The sequence below is a fragment of the Gymnoscopelus microlampas genome (genome assembly GCF_963454915.1).
Source record: "Gymnoscopelus microlampas genome assembly, chromosome: 10".
NCBI lineage: Eukaryota > Metazoa > Chordata > Actinopteri > Myctophiformes > Myctophidae > Gymnoscopelus > Gymnoscopelus microlampas.
In genome coordinates, this window is record NC_139947.1 from 43,929,845 (window position 1) to 43,950,962 (window position 21,118).

A 21,118-nucleotide genomic window follows, 5' to 3' on the forward strand; every position below is an offset into this window, starting at 1 on the left:
CTTCTTTTTCTGTAAAGTTGCTTGTAAAAATTGGTAGTTTGCGGGTTGCTGTTTTTTGGGCTGGTTTCTAACGTGTACTTGCGTTAGATTTTTTAAAAATTGATATTTAAACCAGTAGTTCTCAAACATTTTCATGAAAATATGTTGTGCCAAGGGAGCATTCGTGTTGTTGTTATAATGTTTAAAAAAATATCCCAAATATGATCCCACATTTTATTGCAAGAGCTTTTGAAAATGGCAGATCTACAAGCTCATGCGACGCGTTGTGAGCTTGTAGATCCCGATGGTTTAAAGTGCTCATGTGGCGCTCAAAGTTGCTTCTTTTGGGCTTGCTTTCCTAGACCTGGCTGCTTATTTCTCTCACAAAATATGGCAACACTGGCCCCCACCCCTCTCACTCTGCACTCCCCAATGTTTTGGTCGTGATTTCCCAGGCACACGCAGCAGGTATCGCAGCACCACAATACACACACTCCTGTTGTATTAGGTCCTTCTATCTGCGGCTGGGTGGGCGAGCCTCTGGAATCTGGACAGACTTCTCATAGCAGGTCAGGAGTTTTTTGATGAAAATGTCCGCTGCACTCAGCAGGGTTTCGTTGGGTAGGCATTCCCCATCATCATCATGACCTTACTGCCCGCCCCTCCAGTACGGGATCCCTCATCATCACTTCTGACATCGACTGTCTGTCTGCTGTACGCATCATCATCCGACGTCGATTGGAATCTGATCTGATCATCCGAGAGCTTTGATCGTCTCGTCTTCATAGAAGCCCCTTTTCACGAATATATACTTGATGATCTATGCGAAATAACCCATCTGATCAGCAGAAGAGCGACGCCACATCTCCTGCTGCCTGTTAGGTGAGTAACTTGCTGTTTTTCTACAGAATCACTGTCAGTTAACCCTGGAATATGACAGAGGTTCTGAGCTGTTTGAACATGAATGAGGGTAACATCACATGTGTGTGTGGAGGATATCTCAACAATGCCGCACTGACTGTCTTGGCATGCAGTTAGCTTCAGTGGTGGTAAAAGTACTCCGATGTTTTACTTAAATACAAGTATCAATAGCCTACTGCAATGTAGAAATACTCCAGTCCAGAATTTGACTCCCAAGTCCAGAATTCCAAATCTGCTTGAGTAAAAGTACAAAAGTATTGGTGTCAAAATATACTTATGTTATGTAATGTAAGTATGTAATGTACTAAAGTTTTAAAAAACTGTACTCCATTATGCACATTATGCAATGTTTGTTTAACATTATTAATTACTTAATTAACTAGTAACTAAAGTTTTCAAATAATTGTTGTGGAGTAAAATACAATATTGCCTCTGAGATGTATAGTGTAGGTAGAAGCAAAAGTATGAAGATTGGAAATACTCCAGTAAAAATGCATCAACATGGTATTTAAGTACAGTACTTGAGTAATGTGTTTAGTTTCTTTCCATCACTGAGTAGCTTAATGATGTGTACATCTTAGCGTTTTAAACTATTACCTGCTGCATTTAATTTGGTCAGCATAGACTCACACTGCTGGAGTCTATTTGAGTCGGACTCACATTCCTAGTGTTTTCTTTTATAAAGTGATGTGTAGCATACATTCCCAATTGAAACCAAAATATAAAGTCCACAGGAGGAAGTTTTTTTTATTTTATTTCAGATTGGCACTTTAGGGGAGTTGTGAAAACAAGTGTGTGTGTGTGTGTGTGTGTGTGTGTGTGTGTGTGTGTGTGTGTGTGTGTGTGTGTGTGTGTGTGTGTGTGTGTGTGTGTGTGTGTGTGTGTGTGTGTGTGTGTGTGTGTGTGGAGAGAGAGAGAGATGGAGATTGTTTTAAGTCTTAAACTACTATCTTAAACTTTAAGATAGTATCTTGAGTTTAGAATGAGCAAATCTCTGTTTGCTCCCATAATCCCAGTGCTATCATCCAACCCAGTTAAGTAATGTGGCATTTCATATGTTTAGGATTAGTGCACCTCATTAGAAAGATCCATACTGTACATGCAATATATAGTCTTATCATTTAATCTATACACATTAACTTTATGATAGTTCATAGCACCGCTGTAAAGTATAACACTGTAAACTATAACCTCAACCAAAATGTTCTCAGCCAGTGGCTGGGGATGTAAAAGTTGACTGTGAGATGATCTGTGAAACTTAAGCAGATCATGTGACACATCTCATATACTATGATGAAGAACACTGATGATCATGCATACATAGCTTAAATATCTTCTGTCAGAGACAGTTAAATGTCAGCCTGTAATGTGTACAAGACTCCAGAGTGACGCTATGTGACAAATATAATGTCATAATAGTAAATAAATCATACTGTGCTGTCAAGTGTTAATGCTGAACACACGCATGCAGGCACGCATGCATACCCACTTTTATGCCCACTGTTCCTCTGTGGCATGTGTCATTGCAATACTGAAAGCTCTCCTCCCTAAACAAAAGCAGCAAGATCCATTTTCTTGTTGGCTCTAGCCCAAACATCTTCTCTTATATCTAAAATGTTCTACCATAGACTGGTTTTATGAAATGCAACACAATTTATTTTTTCTTAATGAAAAATGAATTGCTTATGTTTTGATTATCACTGGAGCATTATACTAATCCTGTACAGACTTTGACCTTGTTGATATTTTTAGTATTTTCCCGGAGGAATTATAGTGTTTGGCATCAGGAAAGCACCATATTCCATGGCAGCAGAACAGTACAATATTGAGCCAATGACATGATGCAGTCTGGTTGCTGGTGCTGGAGATTAATCACTGTTGTGGGTAAACACGTCAGTGCATGCATGATGATTGCAGCCTGCGTTTTCATATCCTCACTATTTCAATTCACAGTTCCACAACAAAAACACTTGGGGTGTGTGTGTGTGTGTGTGTGAATACAATCTCATATGAATATGTATGTCACAGTACAATTAGAAAACCAGTCAGATTGAAAAAGGTGCACTCGGTTTCACCGACGGAGGCGAGCCGCCTGAAGGTGACTTGAGCCACACGAGAGGCACCGCCGAGCGAGCTCAGGCGAGCGAGTCGCTGTGCCGAGACGTCATTATTTTTTTTTACGGGGAGCGCTGGAGTTGAACTTGAAGAAAACGAGCACTCCTTTTTCAATCTGACTGTATTTTCAATCATACTGTAACATATTTATGAATATGAAAATTAACAGTTGTACTAGTCTGGTAGCACCCATCCTGCACAGAAATATGCCGCTAACTTGTGTTGAAATTAGAAGTGTTTCTCAGAGTGGCACTAGATGGTCCATTGTACTTGTAACTGGCAGTTTCAGTCTTCACAGAGGGGACCTTAATGCCCCTTGGAATCCTGTGAATGCCCTCCCGTGAAAGCCGTAGAAGGTTGTGTCAGCTCCAATGAGGATTGCTGGAAAGTGGCTCTTGAGGCTGAAATTCCTGTTAATTGGTAACGTGGTTGTGGCCTGGCCCCTTTGTTCCCGCTTATACTGGAACAGTCTGTCTGTCAGGGTGACACACTGTGCCTGGCTTCAATGAACTGCTTGTTTCCATGGCCAGAGAATCAGCCTCTTTTAAGATGAGTTGCTTCCACTTTCAAAATGGCCTTTGTGCACACATACTCAAAAAGATAGAGGGAGGGTGAAGGGGAGCATTTAGAGGTCACCTGTCCTGCAGTGGCAATTTCTCATCCATCTCATCCATTTGTATAGTAATGTATATTTCTGGCCCTGTATGTTCTATGTTGTTGAAACAACATATTCCCCAATGGCTGCAGAGTACTTAACAAACAATAAAATGTTCTTAAGTAAGCACCTTATTCTATTTGGCAACAAGATGAGTAATTGATTCCAGATAGAGAAAGCCATCATATAGGGTAGTTTTGGGAAGGCGGGCATGGGATTTGTCATGACCTCCCACTGACCAATCTATTACATTTTTCATGTACCAGTTTTGGTAATAATTAGCATCCAGCTATGTTCAAGGGCATTTCCTCGAGCAAGGGAATGCCAGTGACACCTGTTCTCTCTCTCTCTCGAATTTCACTACCTGCAGCTACCAGCTCTATTATATGTGTATGTGATAATAAATACAATGAACCTCTTTGTTTAACAACTTGAATCCTTATGTTCATGGGCGAACATTTGGCGGAAATAGCCGATCTACAAGTATACAACGCATTGTTGTATGCTGAGCCTGTAGAGTGGCAATTCTTTTAAAGAAGTTTGGTGTAGGGAAAAAAGGAGGGGGCTAAGGATACAGCCCTGGGGGACCCCGATTAACGCAGGACTTTAGTGTCCCACCTTTAGTAATGAGGATGACTTCTAAGAGTTTTGTGAAAACAATAACACAATATTATTGGCTATATGGCTTTTAATGTTCAAGTTAATTCTACGGAGATTTTGTCCTTTTACATCCTGAGTTAGTGACTCAACATACAGTAGGGCTTTATGTGTGCTAAACATGCAGCCACAAAGCTGCATCCATTGCACCCATTAAAGGCTTAGCAGTTGAATAATAAGAATCCAGGCCCGTAGCGCTCTGATTTATCAATCTCCCTCCAGTTCTCTATCAGAGGAGTCCATTTGAATAGAGTATCAGATACTGGCTTCATAGAGAGGGACAGAGGCGGGCTTGTGTGTGTCCTCCCAGGATCCCTGACCACTTCCTGTCCTTTTGCTCTGGGAACAAGCCAGGGTGACACAAGCCATGCATCTCCACTCAATTCCTCCACTGTTGGCGGTGTGGAAGGGCTATCAGTCTCTCTCACTCCCTCGTCCCTCCAACACTCTCTCTCTCTTTCTCTCTCTCTCTCACTCACACACACACACACACACACACACACACACACACACACACACACACACACACACACACACACACACACACACACACACACACACACACACACACACACACACACACACACACACACACACACAAGCCCCCTGCTGCATGTTTTTCTGGTGACAGGAAAAGGGTCTTTGGCATGCAGAAAGATACATCTCTGTGTCTTTTGTGTAGCCACAGCTGTGGGAGAGCAGCCTGGGTAAAGAGATGCTGGGAAAAGTACATGCCTCTCGCTCCCTGCTCCGACCCACTGCACTGTCCTGATTGGTCTCTATTCTGCCTCACACACAGTACAATCATCAGTGTTCATTTAAAGGGTGTAACAATATTAAAACAAAAAAGTTAAAGCTCTATATTCCGATTGCTAGTGTTTGTTCAGTAACAGGGGTCTCCCCATCTCTCCAGCTCTTTTGTAAACGGAAAATACATGTTCTGATACCAATTTTATCCAATCAGGAGAGGGAACCCCACAAATCATCAGTTTTATAGTGTTCCAGTTTCATCACTTCCAATTTCACTTGTTTATCCTATCCTGCAGTGCACAAGTTCTCTTTCCTGAGTGGGTAAAACTGGTAAAATGTATATTCTGTTAATAAAGAGCTGGAGAGACCCCTGTTACTGAACAGACACACTAGCAATGATTACTATCGCAATATAGAGCAATTTAACACTTATTTTAACAACATAAATAGTTACACCCCCTTTAACCATGATTGCACAAATGGAACCAAATGGGTACCCTTATGGGTACATTTGGTTCCATTTGTACACTCAGAGTTTCAAATGGATAAATTAACACTGAGGATTTTACTGTTTAACATGAGTTTTTTTCCGTTTGATGATCTCGTTGTTGACGTGGAGTTTTGTGTCAGTTCGGTATTAATAGAACATGATGTGCTAGCAAGGCTCATCATTACCTTATTTTGGCAGAACTTATAATGTTCAGTGAAACCAAGATAACAGGAACCATTTTTTGAGAAGAATTCCCCAAATGAAACATGCCTTATTCTTGGCTCACGAGGATGTGAGTAAACATGGTCATCTCAGATCCTTTCAGAACCTGACCGATATATCGTTGTGGCCAATATATGTGCTATTATTTGACTTTTTGGCTGTCATCGGTATCGGTAATTATGCTGCCAATGTGTCCCGATTTGTAACCACTTTCAACCTTTGAGTAGGGAAGTTACCAAATATTTTAAGCTGTTCAAAATTATTTTTATTTATTTATAATGCAATGTGCAATGTTTGACAAAATATTGGTCACAACATCGGTAATCAATTGTCTACGTCTAGATCTAGGTCACTGGATCATGCACCCAAAAATCTGGCATCAGTTGGGCTCTGCTTTCACGTTTGGGACATTTCGAGGTATTGAAAGTTAACCATGGCACAAATGTGAAGCACCACAGCTGAAAGGAAAACAAAAAGTACAGTCGGTGTATACAGGGATTTGTATAGATACATTATAAAGCCTATGTGATGAAAGTGATTTTTAGGTTAGGCTTGTATTTTAAACACTGTTTTTACAGTAGTGCTATAAAAAGCATTAAATGACACAAATGTTTTTTTACTTGGCATCGCTCAAAAACGTAACCTTATTAGGGACTGTCCTTACTGTCTTTTATGCTGTTAAAAGTCTTACTGTCTTTTATATATTGCCTTTGCCTCAAAATCTCAAGAGGAAAGGAAATATATTTGATGCATGCAGGACTGTACCATGTTGTGCATCAATGCTTTAAGTCTCGGCTACATGACATTAACATGAAAGTATTTTGCGAAATATAGCAATGGACCTTTAATATGCGTGGAGACAGATTTCTCATTACTGAGCACTGCGGGGGACAAATTTGGGAGAAGTAAGCGATGCCACCACCTAAAACACCTTCGCCTGTAATAGAAAAAATTGGACGGGTGAATAATTCAACAGGTGAATAATTCCACCAGGGAGCAGGGAGTCAAATCAATCATGCTTTCACCTGGGTGCTGCTTATTCTCTGAACACCAGCAGCAGAATAGGATGGCTTCTCCTGGGCTGTGACCTCCAGTCATCCCTGTTTGTCCTGATGCTTATCTGTGTTGGTAGTGGTGGCTCTCTGGGGGCTTCCTCCTCTCTGCCCCCTCAGCAGTGTGGCTGAAGCATTGAACGCAAAGACTGGCACTGATGCCACACCTGCCACATCCTACGGCAGCAGCAGCCACTCAGGCAGACCTACCCTGAGGCAGCTTTACCCCCCCCCCCGCCTGGCAGCCCCAGTGAAGCCCTAATTTAATATTGAAATCAGTGCCTGGTGAACAAAGGATTGGTTTAAAAAAGGAGGCTGAGAGGCAGTGTCAGGGCCTCCCTCACCATAAGAATCTGCTATCGAAATGGCATGGCATATTGTAAAATCCTCAGTTTTAAAGCTGCAATCAGGATTTTTTTGTGTGTGAATACATTTATTTCCCCCCACAATTCTCTTTCACCAATCTGTATGGTAGAGTTTGTATGTTAATACAATGTGAATAGTACACCTGCAGTGGTTGGATGTGGTCTCCCTACTCTTTCACTGAGACATTTAGACCCTGTGTTCAGGTAGAATGGTTTGGTATTGCCTGAAGCTCAAAGCGCAATATTTCCCCTGTCCAAGTGGGCGTTCCATCTTCACTGGTAGAAATGTCACCTTCCATGTGGGAGCTCTGGGTTTGAATCCCACGAAGGACATACATCTTATGGATTGCAGCTATAATTTAACTCAGAGATTATACTTTCAGTGTGTAACTTAAGCGTAAATGTAGTACACTCTGAGTTACAAATGGATAAATCAACACTGAGGATTTGACTGTGCAGGGCCACCTTTATAATTGGTGATTGTTCGTGACAAGAGCACATTTTTAAAGTTTAATGAAGGTGGTTGTTTCTGCTCTTTGCTCTTATTTGTCTGTCTCTAAGGAGAAAGGGTGCTAGGTTATCTGCCACAAGCTGTTATGATGTAGTTGGTTGCGTACTGTACTTCTGTTGCTGCTGTTGCTGCAAGTATCTGTGCCTGAACAGCAGTGTTTACAGTTTGAGTTTACTAAGTCACAGGAGTAGCTGGCTATAGCAATGTATAGCATGGTTTACGGACTGCTTCCTCCACATTCAAGTGTAGGTCAAGCATAGTCATAGTATTTGCCCTTTGAGCAGGTAGGCACTGGCAGACTTTTTTTTCATTTGCATTGTTATTGACCATAAACCTGATCTGGGCTGTAGTTTTTCTGTTGAAAATTCTTGCAGCCTTTAATCATAACTTTTTGTTTTGTTGATGTGTTTTTCTTATATAGTTGATGAGAAACTTGGCTGTTTGACATTGCATTCTATTCCACTGTCAGTGAGAGATGTTGGGAATGTTCCTCGCTCGGCATATATGTCCCAAGGCAGCAATACAGTCTGCACATCCTGGGTGGAAGGACGCTGTCTCTACCTGCCCCCCTGTGCATTCCAAGGAGAGGAGTTGGAACTCGCCTTGTCCTCCACTCTGCATTCCTCAGCCATGACTGAGCTCTAACAAACCTGGGAATGCCATAGCGCGCGCACACACACACACACACACACACACACACACACACACACACACACACACACACACACACACACACACACACACACACACACACACACACACACACACACACACACACACACACACACACACACACACACACACACCCATGGATGACTGTACTCACCTGGCTCATTCCCTTGATTGTGTCATCGTAACCTGATTTACAGTATACTTTCTCGTACAACAGGGTTGCACACCAAAAAATAGCCGATCTCAGAACGCGCTATGAGCTTGCAGATCTGTGATTGAGTTCAAAGTGAAAATGAACTCGTGCATAGTTGAACACACTTGCACATCTGTGTTTAACATTTCTACTGTATTTTGTTTGCTTTGCTGAACTGCCTCTCCATGTATTATACTTTGTATGCATCGCCCCACACCATGCCGGTTGGTTAGGCCTCAGATATCAGAGCTGGAAGGGTTTCTTAATGGCTTTGGCTACCGCCTGGCTGTGTGGATGAAAAGTTAAATGGCAAAAGCCCCAGGTTACTGAAGCATGAGGCACTCTGGTGTCTCTGTGGACTTAAGCAGTTCAGATGCTATCTCTCTGAAATGAGATGAAGAAAGGGTTCATTTAAGGATCTGTCATGGACTAAATGCCTTCTCTGGAGTGTCATAGTGTCTCTTGGCTCTTTGTGTCATGTAGCGTTACCAGACAGAGAGTGTGCATAGCATTTCTATATATTTATCTTTTAGGGTGTCATGGATGCCTCTCACTAGGCTTAGTGAAATAGCAGGCTGAATACCAGATCAATAATATTTGGGCAGCGGAGAAAGGGGATGTTTTTCCTCTTGAGATGACACAAGGCTGATAGAGGCTGCTGGAGGAATTGAATTCCTTATTTTCATCATTTCCCTCTGGAAAGCTCTTGAGAAAGGGTTCGAGGAGGAGAGAGAGTAGGAGAGGGACATAGAAGAGATGGATTGAGTGCAAGAGAGTGAGAATGAGTATAAGAACCAGGGAAGGGAGAAGAAAGCTAAACCCCTTGAGGATTATCTTTTTTCCCCTTCCCGTCCCTTTCCTTCCTCCATCCAGCTCTCCTCGAGATTCCCTGTTTGAACACATGACCGCAGATCATCGGTCTCGCTGCACATAATGACCATATTTAGATGAGAGGATGGAGCAGTGCTACACGGTGGCAAGAGAGGGAGAGAGCGCGAATAATATTGACATATAGGCCAAAGACCAGAGTGTCAAGAGTAAAAACCCAGAAGCAACACAGAAGTACTGCATGCGTGCGAAGAGGCCGTGCTGCACAGGGCGGCAGATTTCAACAGTACAGCAGTCAGTCCATTCTCTGTGTTTAATACACACCCCAGAGGAACAATATGGGGCTTCTCTCATCACAAACACAATACACTGCAAACCCGAAGATCCTTTCACTGCAGTCCTGGTGCTGTGGAAGCCACAGATGCTCCTGATCTCACCCAGCTTTCAGGAGCAGTGACATGCTGCAGTTGTGCTTGTTTATGTCCTATATTTATCATCAGCGGCATGGGCCTCGGGTCATAAAACAAGGCACGCTTTTTCGCAAAGTTCATTTTCCCTCACACCTTTCCCACAGTTGGCATTTTTCTGAAATGTTGAAATCACACCTAAATGGCTTGGTCTTTAAACTCTCCTCTATTTTGCTGTGTCAGGGAAACCATTTTATATTGTCCAGGTGTTTCTTACTGTTTTGTAACAACAAGCCTGATGAGGTAACTGGAGGAAATGACTATAATGCCTCTGTCTGTCTCCTTTAAGCTTCACTCGTCACACCCAGTCTAGGTAAGGGTTGAGGGATTCACCCAGTCTTGTTCTTTCAGGTCTTGCCTTTTTCATAAGACAGGAAGTCTGCACTGGCCATGGTGATCTTCACAGAGCCAAAGAGGTTAGGACAAGCTGTGAGGCACAGATACATATTTACTTGTAAGCTTGCAGCGTTCCACGTGTGATGGCCCTAGATCGCTCCCCACCATCTCCGGGCAGATGGCGAAGGTTATTGTTGTGCGTGAGAAATGATTCTGACTGGTATGGGACTTGCCCATGGAAACCCTGTCTGTGCAGGGATGATTCATCCAGCCAGAACCCAGAACATGAAAGCATGGGGCTGTTTCTGTGTGTGACTCAGAGAGATTTGGATGGGCAGAGCCCTGATCAGGGTCTGGGCTGGACTGCAGGCAGAAGAGGATGGAGATGAGGATGCCATGTGTTGCAGTTCTGTGCAGCAGTAAGATTATGTCTCTCGCTCAGTCATGTCTTTGTCTTCAACCCCCCAACCCCACCCCGCCCCCCTCTCTCATATAGAGCGGTAGGGGAATATTTCTATGTTAGTTTTGTCCCACAATGACGTGGCCTCATCTTCATTTTTAATCATAGTGCTGCCGGTGGGGAAATGGAGAAGTGTTGATGTGTGGTGTTTGAGATAAAGTGGGATAGAGAGAGTGGAGTTGATTGCAGTTTAGTTAACCACTTAAGCCCTATTTCGAAAAGGAAAATAGCCAAACTATAAGCTCACAATGTGTCGAGATGCAACGCATTGTGGGTTGTGAGCTTGTACATTTCAAATGCCCCCCCCCCCCCCTATCTAGGGGACATGTTCGGGTAGACGGTGGTAGACAAATGAACACTATTAAATGGGAATCACTGAAAGATAACATGATGGAAAGAATTTACTCAGGTGATCTCTGTCTCTCTCTTTTCTCCTCTTTCTCTTTCATGCATGTCTCTCCCCCCAATTAAGTGATTTCAGGAAGTGACAGAAATCCCACATCATTTCCAGAGACAGAGCCTCTTCTAATCTAGTTTCATTTTCCCAATCAGATAAACCTGCCGTTTTGTGCTGGGTTCTTTTTTCCTTCTTTTTTTCCCGAGAACAACAAGTACCCTGTGTGTCTCGGAGTTTGTTGCTTTTGGAATGCTTGGAATCACCTCCATAGCAACGGCGAGGCTGTATGTGTATGTGTGTGTGGAGTGGAGTGGTAAATATTGACTCCAGCACCTCCCTGTTTCTAACCCCGTGTCTGTCCGTGACAGGAGGAGCACATGGGGGCCGAGACGCACACTTTTTAATCCTGGATTCAGCAAATGTCTTGCACAGTAAAATCCTCTGTGTGTACAAATATAACCATGTGTAACAATTTGTAACAAATGTGTGTACAAATGTAAACAAATAGACCCGTACAGGTCCGTTTGGTTACATTTGTTAATGTGATGGGTTACATTTGTTAATGGAACCTAAATGGATAAATGAACACCAAGAATTTTACTGTGTACCACTGCTGAGGACTTATGTTTACTCTCAGACCTCCAAACACGGAGGAGCTCAGTGGCTCAGAGGAGCGATTTCACGGGGTGATAAGCGCGACACACAGCACAGTGTGGACAGTACAGTAAGTTACAGCACGCAAGAGGTTGCGCATCAGTAAATCATTTTGCGTTCAGGACGTGGCCGATGCACAGAGACGTTGGCCTCAGCCTCTTTGTAATTATTAACAAAATGAGTAACTGCATTCTACGGGAAGCGTGGATGGATATGTCATGTCACCGTGAGGCAGTTGGTGAAACCGTTGCGGGGGAAGGGGTGTGTAAACATATCCCATCAGCCATTTCCTCATGCTTTTGTTTGTGGAAGGAGAAGAGAAACAAGACTCGAGCTCAACTCGACTGTAACTGACCTTTCATTAAGTACAGTACTAGACGGGCAACCAGGAGGAACTCAAACCTTTTAAGCAATATGCTACTTCCTTCATTTACTTTGTGTACAGGTGGCTGGCGACTTGATCTGCTGCTTGCGTGTTCAGTTGAATGTGTCCCTTCAACGGATTTGTTGAGACAGGATGAGAGATGTGGGAGAGATGTGGTTGCAGGGGGTGCAGCAGCAGCAGCAGCAGCAGGCAGTTTGACTGGTATATCCAGTCTTGTTGTTTCACTAACCACGTCATCTTGCCGTTTGGCGAGCACGATTAGGGAATTGATGTTGATAATCTGGGTGCGGAACAAACAGGCCTGGATTATGCTGCGATTGGAGGCTGGTGACGCAGGAGACAAAGCCTCACCACGTTTTCCTAGTAGTAATTACATACCAGTATTAAGATAGTATAGAAGGAATACTATACAGCCAGCGGGCCGACATCAGGATCACATGCACATCCAGATACAGTTGTACACAAGGTGGCACAAGCACACACAGAGTACATACACACATATTATGCTGTACATGCACACATAATGTCATACAGGACAGTACACCCTGGACCCAAACATGCCTACGTAATGTCTTCCCACAATGCCCTCTCTTGGCTGAATGCTGACACGTTCCAGCTTTTGGAGAGCAATGCTGAAAGAACCAGAGGACTGAATTACTGCCAGCCCTGTGATACAGTCAGTTAAATCTGGCCCAGTGGCTTGCCATTTTTCTACCACTTAACCTCTGATTCGGATCAGCAGAGATCGGAGAGAGACACATACAGAGTACTTTACCTCTAAATCAGATGGCTAAAGTATAGTGACACACAGGTCTGACCTATGCCAGAGTTTTGTGTCTGATTTTGGGAACCACTGTTACAGACTGATATTTATTTATACTTTACTTTATAATTTGCTGTGTTCGAGAACATTTATCTTACAGTAAGCAAATAAATCAATACAAATAAACACAGAAATAACCTTTAACTGTGATAAAAAAATAAATAAAGATCAGATTGTCCCTATTTTGGTCATGCCATTATTGGTGACATATTAACATTTTCAAAATATTCAGAAACTGCAAAAAAGCAGATCTACAAGCTCACAACTGTGAAGTTAGATTGGCTATCTCACTATTCGTTATACGACAAAGTACAGGGCTTAAGTGGTTAAATAGCCTCAATTAAACTTCAGTGTATAGATATATAAAAATTATATTTAACTTTTGATTAGTCACATAATAAATGTTTTATTTATCTATTATACTTAAATAAAAATGGGGACACATTGGCTGCATAATCGATCCTGGTGTCGTCAAAAAAAGTTTAATAATGACAGATAAATCGTCCATTAATTGGGAGTCTAGGCTGTTGGGAAGCAGGTTGTTGTGTGATGTAATCGGTCAGAGCCACACTGGGATACTGCCTTATGCAGCTGTCTTTGCTGTTCAACCTTCGGGATTACTGCGGTAGCCGAACATGGTGCTTATGTTGCGTGCTGCAAAGTAAAAGCGGCATATGAGATATTTTGTTTGTCCTGTCCTCCTGACTTTCACTTGTATTACATGCATCACCTGTCCATCTATCCTCCGGGCCTCCTTTAGGGTTAGCACACAAATACACACACACATGCATGCACACACATACACACACACATACGTACACCCACACACACACACACACACACACACACACACACACACACACACACACACACACACACACACACACACACACACACACACACACACACACACACACACACACACACACACACACACACACACACACACACACGGTTGCTTTTTTGTTGTCCTGTTTTAATTTTATTGTTTAGGTACAGCACCCTGTAACAAGCAACTATTATTTTATAAATAACGTTTACTTACTTATACTACACACAGCACTAAACGTTTGATGTCCGTTATGCAAATGTAATAAAAACAGGATGTTTATGTCTCAAGCCCATGGCACTTGTTGGTCTCTCATTGATGTCACCTTTTTAATTTCAGGGAACCCCGGTTTGATATGCATTAGGTCACAGACCACCATTACATGTGATGACATTATTATCTCTAGGACCCTAATCTACACTGTGAAGTCTTCAGTATTACTTTAACTCTGACAATGTACAAATTTAACCAAATGTTCAATAATTATCAACCATATACCTGGAGACCCTTCAAGATCCAGACCCTATGATGAGAACCAGTAGGAGACAATGTTAAAACCGAGTCCTATAGACCTCTGGCATTGCAATGATATTCAGGATAATGTAGATCTCATTTGAAAGGAATTATCCCAGAGAAGCAGGGCCATTTGATTTCCCTCTAACATTCACAGTAATGGATAATTCTTGTGGTATTTCGGCTTAAAACAGGGTGAACAGTTGGTGTCAGAGGAATAGTGGAGTGCTGCTATAATCCCCCTTCACACGGCCTCAGTGATCTTTCATCATAGACAGGTGACAGGGGGAAAAAGGTCTGTTATTACACAGACAAATCCTGTTATTCCATTGCAATTACTAAATTACGATGCAACAACATTTTAACGCAACAGTGTAATTCCAGCAATTATAGTGTTATTGTGAAAATGTGGGACCTTTAACCTGTTGCCAGAGGCATAAGAAGTGTATGGACATCTAGTGAAGGTGGAACTGTCAGAACATGCCAATCCGCGTGTTAGACTACGGAACCAATAGTAACAAGCACACAGGGATGGGCGCCACAGTAGCTGTCAAGTCAGAATTCAAGCTGCAACTTGCCTCCTCACGAAAGCAGTTTCACTATTTCTGCCTTCTCTGTGTTTGCTAAACCGCTCATGGTGTGAAAGTCTCTCACATCCAGTATAAGGACATAAGAACTGAGCCTATACTCCATTTGGGGTGTGCATGTATTATCTTTTTCCCCCCTCTGTGTGTTAATGGACATGTGCAGCAGTTGTATCTGGTTTGAACGTGTAATGTAACCTTCTAATCAATGTTTGGATCTATCATGTGTTTTTTTTGTGCAGATCCAAATAAAATCATTCAAATGTGTATCATTAAGGTAATTGATTAGGAAGTTGGTGTTCTTTAGGAGCAAATGAGGAAGTGTTCAGATGAAGGTCTGATTAACCATTGAATTGTATCACTTCCTCTCTCATTAACAGAGTTTATCCTTGTGTTGTCACGTTACAAGATCATTTAAAAGCAAAACTAGAAAAAGTGCTCCTCGGAGCACAGATCGGACACACGGACACACACACACAGACGGAAGGACAGGGTGCAAAACATAGTCTCGGGCATGCCTTTCGGCCTGGCGTAGACAAAAATGGGGGGAAAGGTAGGATAGAGAAAATAACAAGACAACAGCAACATTAAAAGACTTCTCACAATTTCACATTCAACCAAATCCTGTGAGACTTGAAGGATTTGAAATCCGTTGCCAGATCTCGTGCATAATTAAGCAAATCTCCCCGCCCCCCCTTGCCTCGCCTGAGGGATTTTCATGTAACTCTGCCTCACAGAGAGCAGGTGCTCATTGCTTACTGTATCTTGGGCCTATTAAGACCTAAGCTAGTGTGCCCCAGCCTTGCTAGGTGATTGCTGACACATGGGTTATATTGGCATAAATGCAGCATATAAAAATCCCCCCAGACACACACATGAGGCATGTCAGTTTCCGACTCTGTGACTTCCTTTATTTCCACATTTCCCAGTGACTGCGAGAGGAAAGAGGAATGGAAACGCTAAGGCCTTGCAGTCCACAACCACAGGCCACCTCTGTGTCTTGCGGACGCCGCCTGCTGAGAGCTCACAATGGAGGTCTTTATTTGAAGCAGAATGTGAAGAAAGACCCCTGGACTCTTCCTCAAAGCTCTATTTTCATGTTTACTATTTTTGGTGCGTTTCATCCTGTCGTGACAAGCTGCTGATTTTGTTTTTCCTGATCTGATTTATCAAAGGAATTCATTTTTATTCATGATTCCCCCACCCCCTGCACCCCCCTTCATTTTCCATTTGATGTTAGAAAATCCTCATCGTCTGTGTGACATGTTTAAGAACATCATCATTAAGGTGACGTTCCTTTAACCACTGTCTTAAACCCTGGTCTGGCATACTTTTTCTGGCTTGTTATTATAGGCAAAAATCAGAAAATACTAAATAGTAGATTTACAGGCTCACGACTCGTATCAGCTATCCTCCTATAACTTGGTAAACCTCTGTCTGTCTGTCTGAACACATTTTTCTCCTCAGTGCGTTCAGCAATTGATATGAACTTGCACACGGGCAATGATCATTACCTTGTGCAGACACTCAGGAACGATATTTTTAACTTTTCCCAAATTCAAGCTGTATATTAGCTTTTATTGGAAACTCTTGTTTAACTCTACGGCCAGAGTTTTCGACGTTACTGCACATGCGCGGCCACAAGCGCATGCATGAGCGGCCACATGCTCATGTTGCGAGGCCACCTTCGCATGCATGGGGCCATGGGCATGCGCGGCCACGGCGTATGTTGTCAGGTTCGGTCCCCCAGGCTATGGGACGTACTCCAGTCCCAACGGGCTGCCAGCTCTTGCTGCTAATAGCATTGCGTGTAGATTGTTTACTCAGTCATTGATACTCTGGGACATTCCTGTGCTTTATGTGCGATCTCACCATGTGTCCAAAAGTACATTCTTCCAACTATTTTGAAGATGAGAAACTATGCCAGCCGCTGCTTCTCTCTGTGAATGAGAAGAACGGAGGAGGTGTGTGTGTGTGTGTGTGTGTGTGTGTGTGTGTGTGTGTGTGTGTGTGTGTGTGTGTGTGTGTGTGTGTGTGTGTGTGTGTGTGTGTGTGTGTGTGTGTGTGTGTGTGTGTGTGTGTGTGTGTGTGTGTGTGTGTGTGTGTGTGTGTGTGTGTGTGTGTGTGTGTGTGTGTCCGTGTCCGCGCTTAGGCACAGTACAGATCAAGTCAGAGGAACACATGGCTGTTGTCTTATTAGATAACAAAGCACAAAGACCATAGCTAGTGAACCCCAACCTGGGGTCTGCAGTCCGCAAAGCATTCGCTGGGGGTCCGCGCCCACCTGCCTCAATTTTTTTTTATTTCATTTGATAATAATGTTCCCATATCAAGCTGATCTCCCCGCTGCATAAGTTGTTCACTCCTGGCTTCCTTCTATTCAAATCAACCATATGATCTTCAAGGCAATCTTAACAACTCTCTCAATGGGCTACAATGACCAATTACCAGCTAAGCTTTCTTCACTCACCTGAATGGTGCTAATAGTTGCTACTACTACTACTTTGATTAGGGATTTTCAGCAATGCAAATGCAATGCATTCCATGTACATGACAGTGGCAGCCTCCTCTCCCAAAGTTGAACTAAGATTCTAACATACTGTATACTGTGTATAACCCAAACTCTGCAAATAATTTGAGTGCGCCGGGTATGGACTAGTTTAAATGTATTGTTATTTTTTTTAAAGAAAAAAGTGATTTAAATTAAAATGTTAATGTTTTTGTTTGTTTTTATTTTTTGGGGGACTTAAAAAAAAGGGCTTACGTGGTTAAGTAAAAGGCATCAGTTGTGCTGAATGAGCAAGGCACATCTTGTACATCTGGGGGACTGAGATGAAAAGCTTTATTAACCATGCAAACAGTCTGCAGGGAGAAGACGAGCCCACTGTGCCACCAGTTGTCTTTTAGTCTGGCTGCGGGTGTCAGTGAGTGTCTGTTAACTGTGACTGTGACTGATACACTTAGTGTGATGCATTCCCCATTGTACTCTGGGGGAGATATCGACCCTTTGCCCGCATTGACCCCTCCTCACTACCTCCTCTCTCACTCTCTGTAGATACTGCTTCCTTTTATAATATGAACAAGTTGTACACAGAGTAGCTGGACAGTAAAATGCATTGCAAGTATCCTGTGCCTTCCTTGATTCATCTAAGGGAATGAATCAGGACTAATATGGGATGTAATAATGGACCTTGTAATACTGTCTGGAATTCACACCATGTCTATTTATGTTATGTTTTATCCATGTTTCTGTGTTTTTTCATTTTGTCTAAAAACTGTGAGTCAAATGTCTTTCCTGTGCTTTATGTCTGCAAAAAGTAAAAAAAAACTAAAAAAAAACTGCTTACTTGCCCCCCTGAAAGAATCTGGCAGACTGCTGTGAACATCTAATCCATAGGAATCCCCTCAGCTGTCTGATAAGGCACAAGAGAGCCTCCTGTCTCCCTTTTCGCCTCCACCTCCTCCTCCCCGGTGTCCTCCTGACGCCTGATGCCGTGCGTCAGATGAGGAGGATTGAGGTGGCATGGTGGTATATCTGACAGACAGGAACAACTGACACCCCTCAATCATTTCCCTTACATTGTTGTTGGAGCGTCGTTTTTCCTCTTCTGTACAGTATACGGTTTCCACCGTACAGTGCTTTTGTTCCCGAGTATATTCAGACTGCTGTGATTTTTCTCTGCACCATTCTAAAGCTTCAAAGTGTATGCTCCATCATACAATGGTTTCGCACACCAAAAATAGCAGACCTACAAGCTCATAACGTGTCGCAGATGCGAAGTATAAAGCGGCTTAAAATGGTTTTGTCTCGTCACAAATCTTTGGTCTGAACTAGGCTTTTGGCTGCCATCACTGGTGTGTGTTGTAGTGTAGCTTGTCTGGGCTTAAAGACACATGAATGAAACTGGCCTCGCATGCCAAACTTGGAGCCAAAGGATTCACAGGCTCCTAAATGGCAACAAACAGCAATGGGATGTTGTCGGCGCATGACAGTGGCTGCCTCTGAACAAGTTTAAATGACATGGCCATCTCTTTCGCTTTCCTATTGCCTTCGGAGCTTCAGACCCGGGGCTGTACAATGACTGTGAAAACCCTGCAACTTGGGGTTTTCTCTAAATTTGTATTTCCTAGCGAAACCCTCTGTAGCTATATGTGACCATGATAGCAGGGGCTCCAGTCCCTAAATTATCCCTGGCTTAGTGTAACTTCCCTGTGCTGAGTTGTGATTACAGAGGTCTGAGATGCTTCACGTGCCCGAGTAGGGCGGAGAGACTTGAGAGGATTTAGACTTTTTTTTACCACATAGTTTAAGTTATACCTCAACTAAATACAAAATTATCATGTGGCTTAGTGTACAGTTTGCAGAATGCAGAGTTGTGTCAAGTAGCGTATTAATTTGGAGCATATAGCTGCCAACAGGGCTAAAGCACTTGGTCCACAAGGTCACACACTGGTTCTTAACGTGGGGTCCCCAGCTAAATGAATGATACGAAATGGACACTCCATTTGTACACTCCAAGAGTGTACAATTGAAACGACTAAATGGACCCTTTCGTTGTTAAATGAACACTGCCGGTTTTACAGTGTAGATTGGTTCCAGAGCTAGAAATCATGTCAAAATGGCTCTGGCTTTATGCTTATCAGATTAGAGGTCCTTGAAATAAAAAATATTGAGAATCACTGATAAAGGTTTAAGGTGGGATGGCCAGTTTCCCCATTTTAAACCAAGTCCTATTATTAAACATCATTACGCATCATGTGGAAATTGCACATGTGTATTGTGTATCTGGGTGTGTGTCACATGTTTGTGAGTGTGTGTGTGTGTGTGTGTGGGGGGGGGGGGGGGTGGGGGGGGTCTCACGTCCGTGTAGAAAATGGGGTGTGGCAGCTGCCAGACCATCCTTTGGGAAGTGCTGGTTTGTGTGGTTCACACATGACCCGGCGTCTCTGTTGGTTCAGAGCTGTGGTCTCCAATCTATCTCTGGTTTCTGCATCTGGTCTTCACACAGTGAGAGGAATTTTCTCCGGAGTTGAGATTGCTATTCTTAGATGATGATGAAACGTAGAAGCAAGCCCATTTTAGAAAAGTCTGTTTTTTTTGTTCTGCTTTTCTTACAATAATGTTATATTCTTTATCAGGACTTATATGCCACTTTGTGCTCTGTTTGTCACTATCCCATAGGCCTAGGCCATGGGGGGATCCAAGAGCAAGCCCAAGGATGTAGGCCCACGCACCCGTAGCCATGATGGCAACCTCAACTCTGGGGGAGGTGCCGGGGGATACCAGCCCAACACCACCCAGCAACAGTCCTTATCCCCCAACAAGAGCCCTACTACTGCGGACGGAGGACTCCGTACCTCTCAGCCCACAGGCAGCACTGCAGAGCTTACCCTGTTTGGGGGCACGGACAATAACACTGCTACCCCGCCCAACAGAGGAGGTAGGAAAGGAAATTAGGGGTGCAAAAGTGAATCGAACTAAACCGATTTAATCGATTATAACGAAATAATCTTAATGAAATAACTCAGGATTTTGCGGTGAAGTGACTTTTTATTTTGTGTTTTTTATTGAAAAATCGAATTTCTAGGAATGTATGGTGGAGTTTTCTGTTTATAACCAATTTGACTTTTTGTAATCCCTCTCTTTCCCAATAGGGGGCGTGACAACCTTTGTGGCATTATATGATTATGAGTCCCGAACAGCCTCGGATCTGTCTTTCAGGAAGGGTGAACGACTACAGATTGTGAACAACACGTAAGGATAATACAGAAAATGTAGACTTAAATGTAGACCCCCCCCCTCCCATTCACAAAAGCACTCCCTGGCTGATGACGCTTTACTGGATAGATAACTACAGCAAAGATGTTGCTGTACTGCTGTCATTCCTAGCAATTTCTGCAGGTGGTGTCCAGAACAATATCCCAGAAATCCATACAGCGCGATGCAATCCTAATTTGTTTTCAAAAGTGGGGCTTGCTATAATCAGTGGAGGTTCAGTCAACCATGCTATACCACTGAACCCCCAGTTGTACGTGTCTGCAAACAAACCACTGACCTAGAAGGCATGAGGCTGAGGACAATAGTGGATTATTGGTGGGTGCATCTGGCCCTGGAGGCAGAGGCCTGGATTGTTATTAGGTCAAACTGTGAACTGACTATAAGATTAGCAAACCCATGTTTAACGGGTCGCTGCGTCCAAATTAGAGTCCATCTTTGTCTTGGCTTTCTGATTGCTGTGCAATGCATGATGGTAATAACA

At 43.1% G+C, this 21,118-nt stretch overlaps 1 protein-coding gene across 1 annotated transcript in view; it reads left to right on the forward strand.

Moving 5' to 3' along the window:
• Positions 1-434: 434 nt before the first annotated feature.
• src (v-src avian sarcoma (Schmidt-Ruppin A-2) viral oncogene homolog) overlaps positions 435-21,118 on the forward strand; it is a 34,874-nt gene continuing 14,190 nt past the window's right edge. The window contains exons 1-3 of the mRNA XM_084069771.1: positions 435-861; positions 20,041-20,299; positions 20,514-20,613. Coding sequence (XP_083925897.1) covers positions 20,050-20,299; positions 20,514-20,613 — 350 coding nt within the window. The 5' untranslated portion in view covers positions 435-861; positions 20,041-20,049. The remainder of the gene's footprint in view (positions 862-20,040; positions 20,300-20,513; positions 20,614-21,118) is intronic.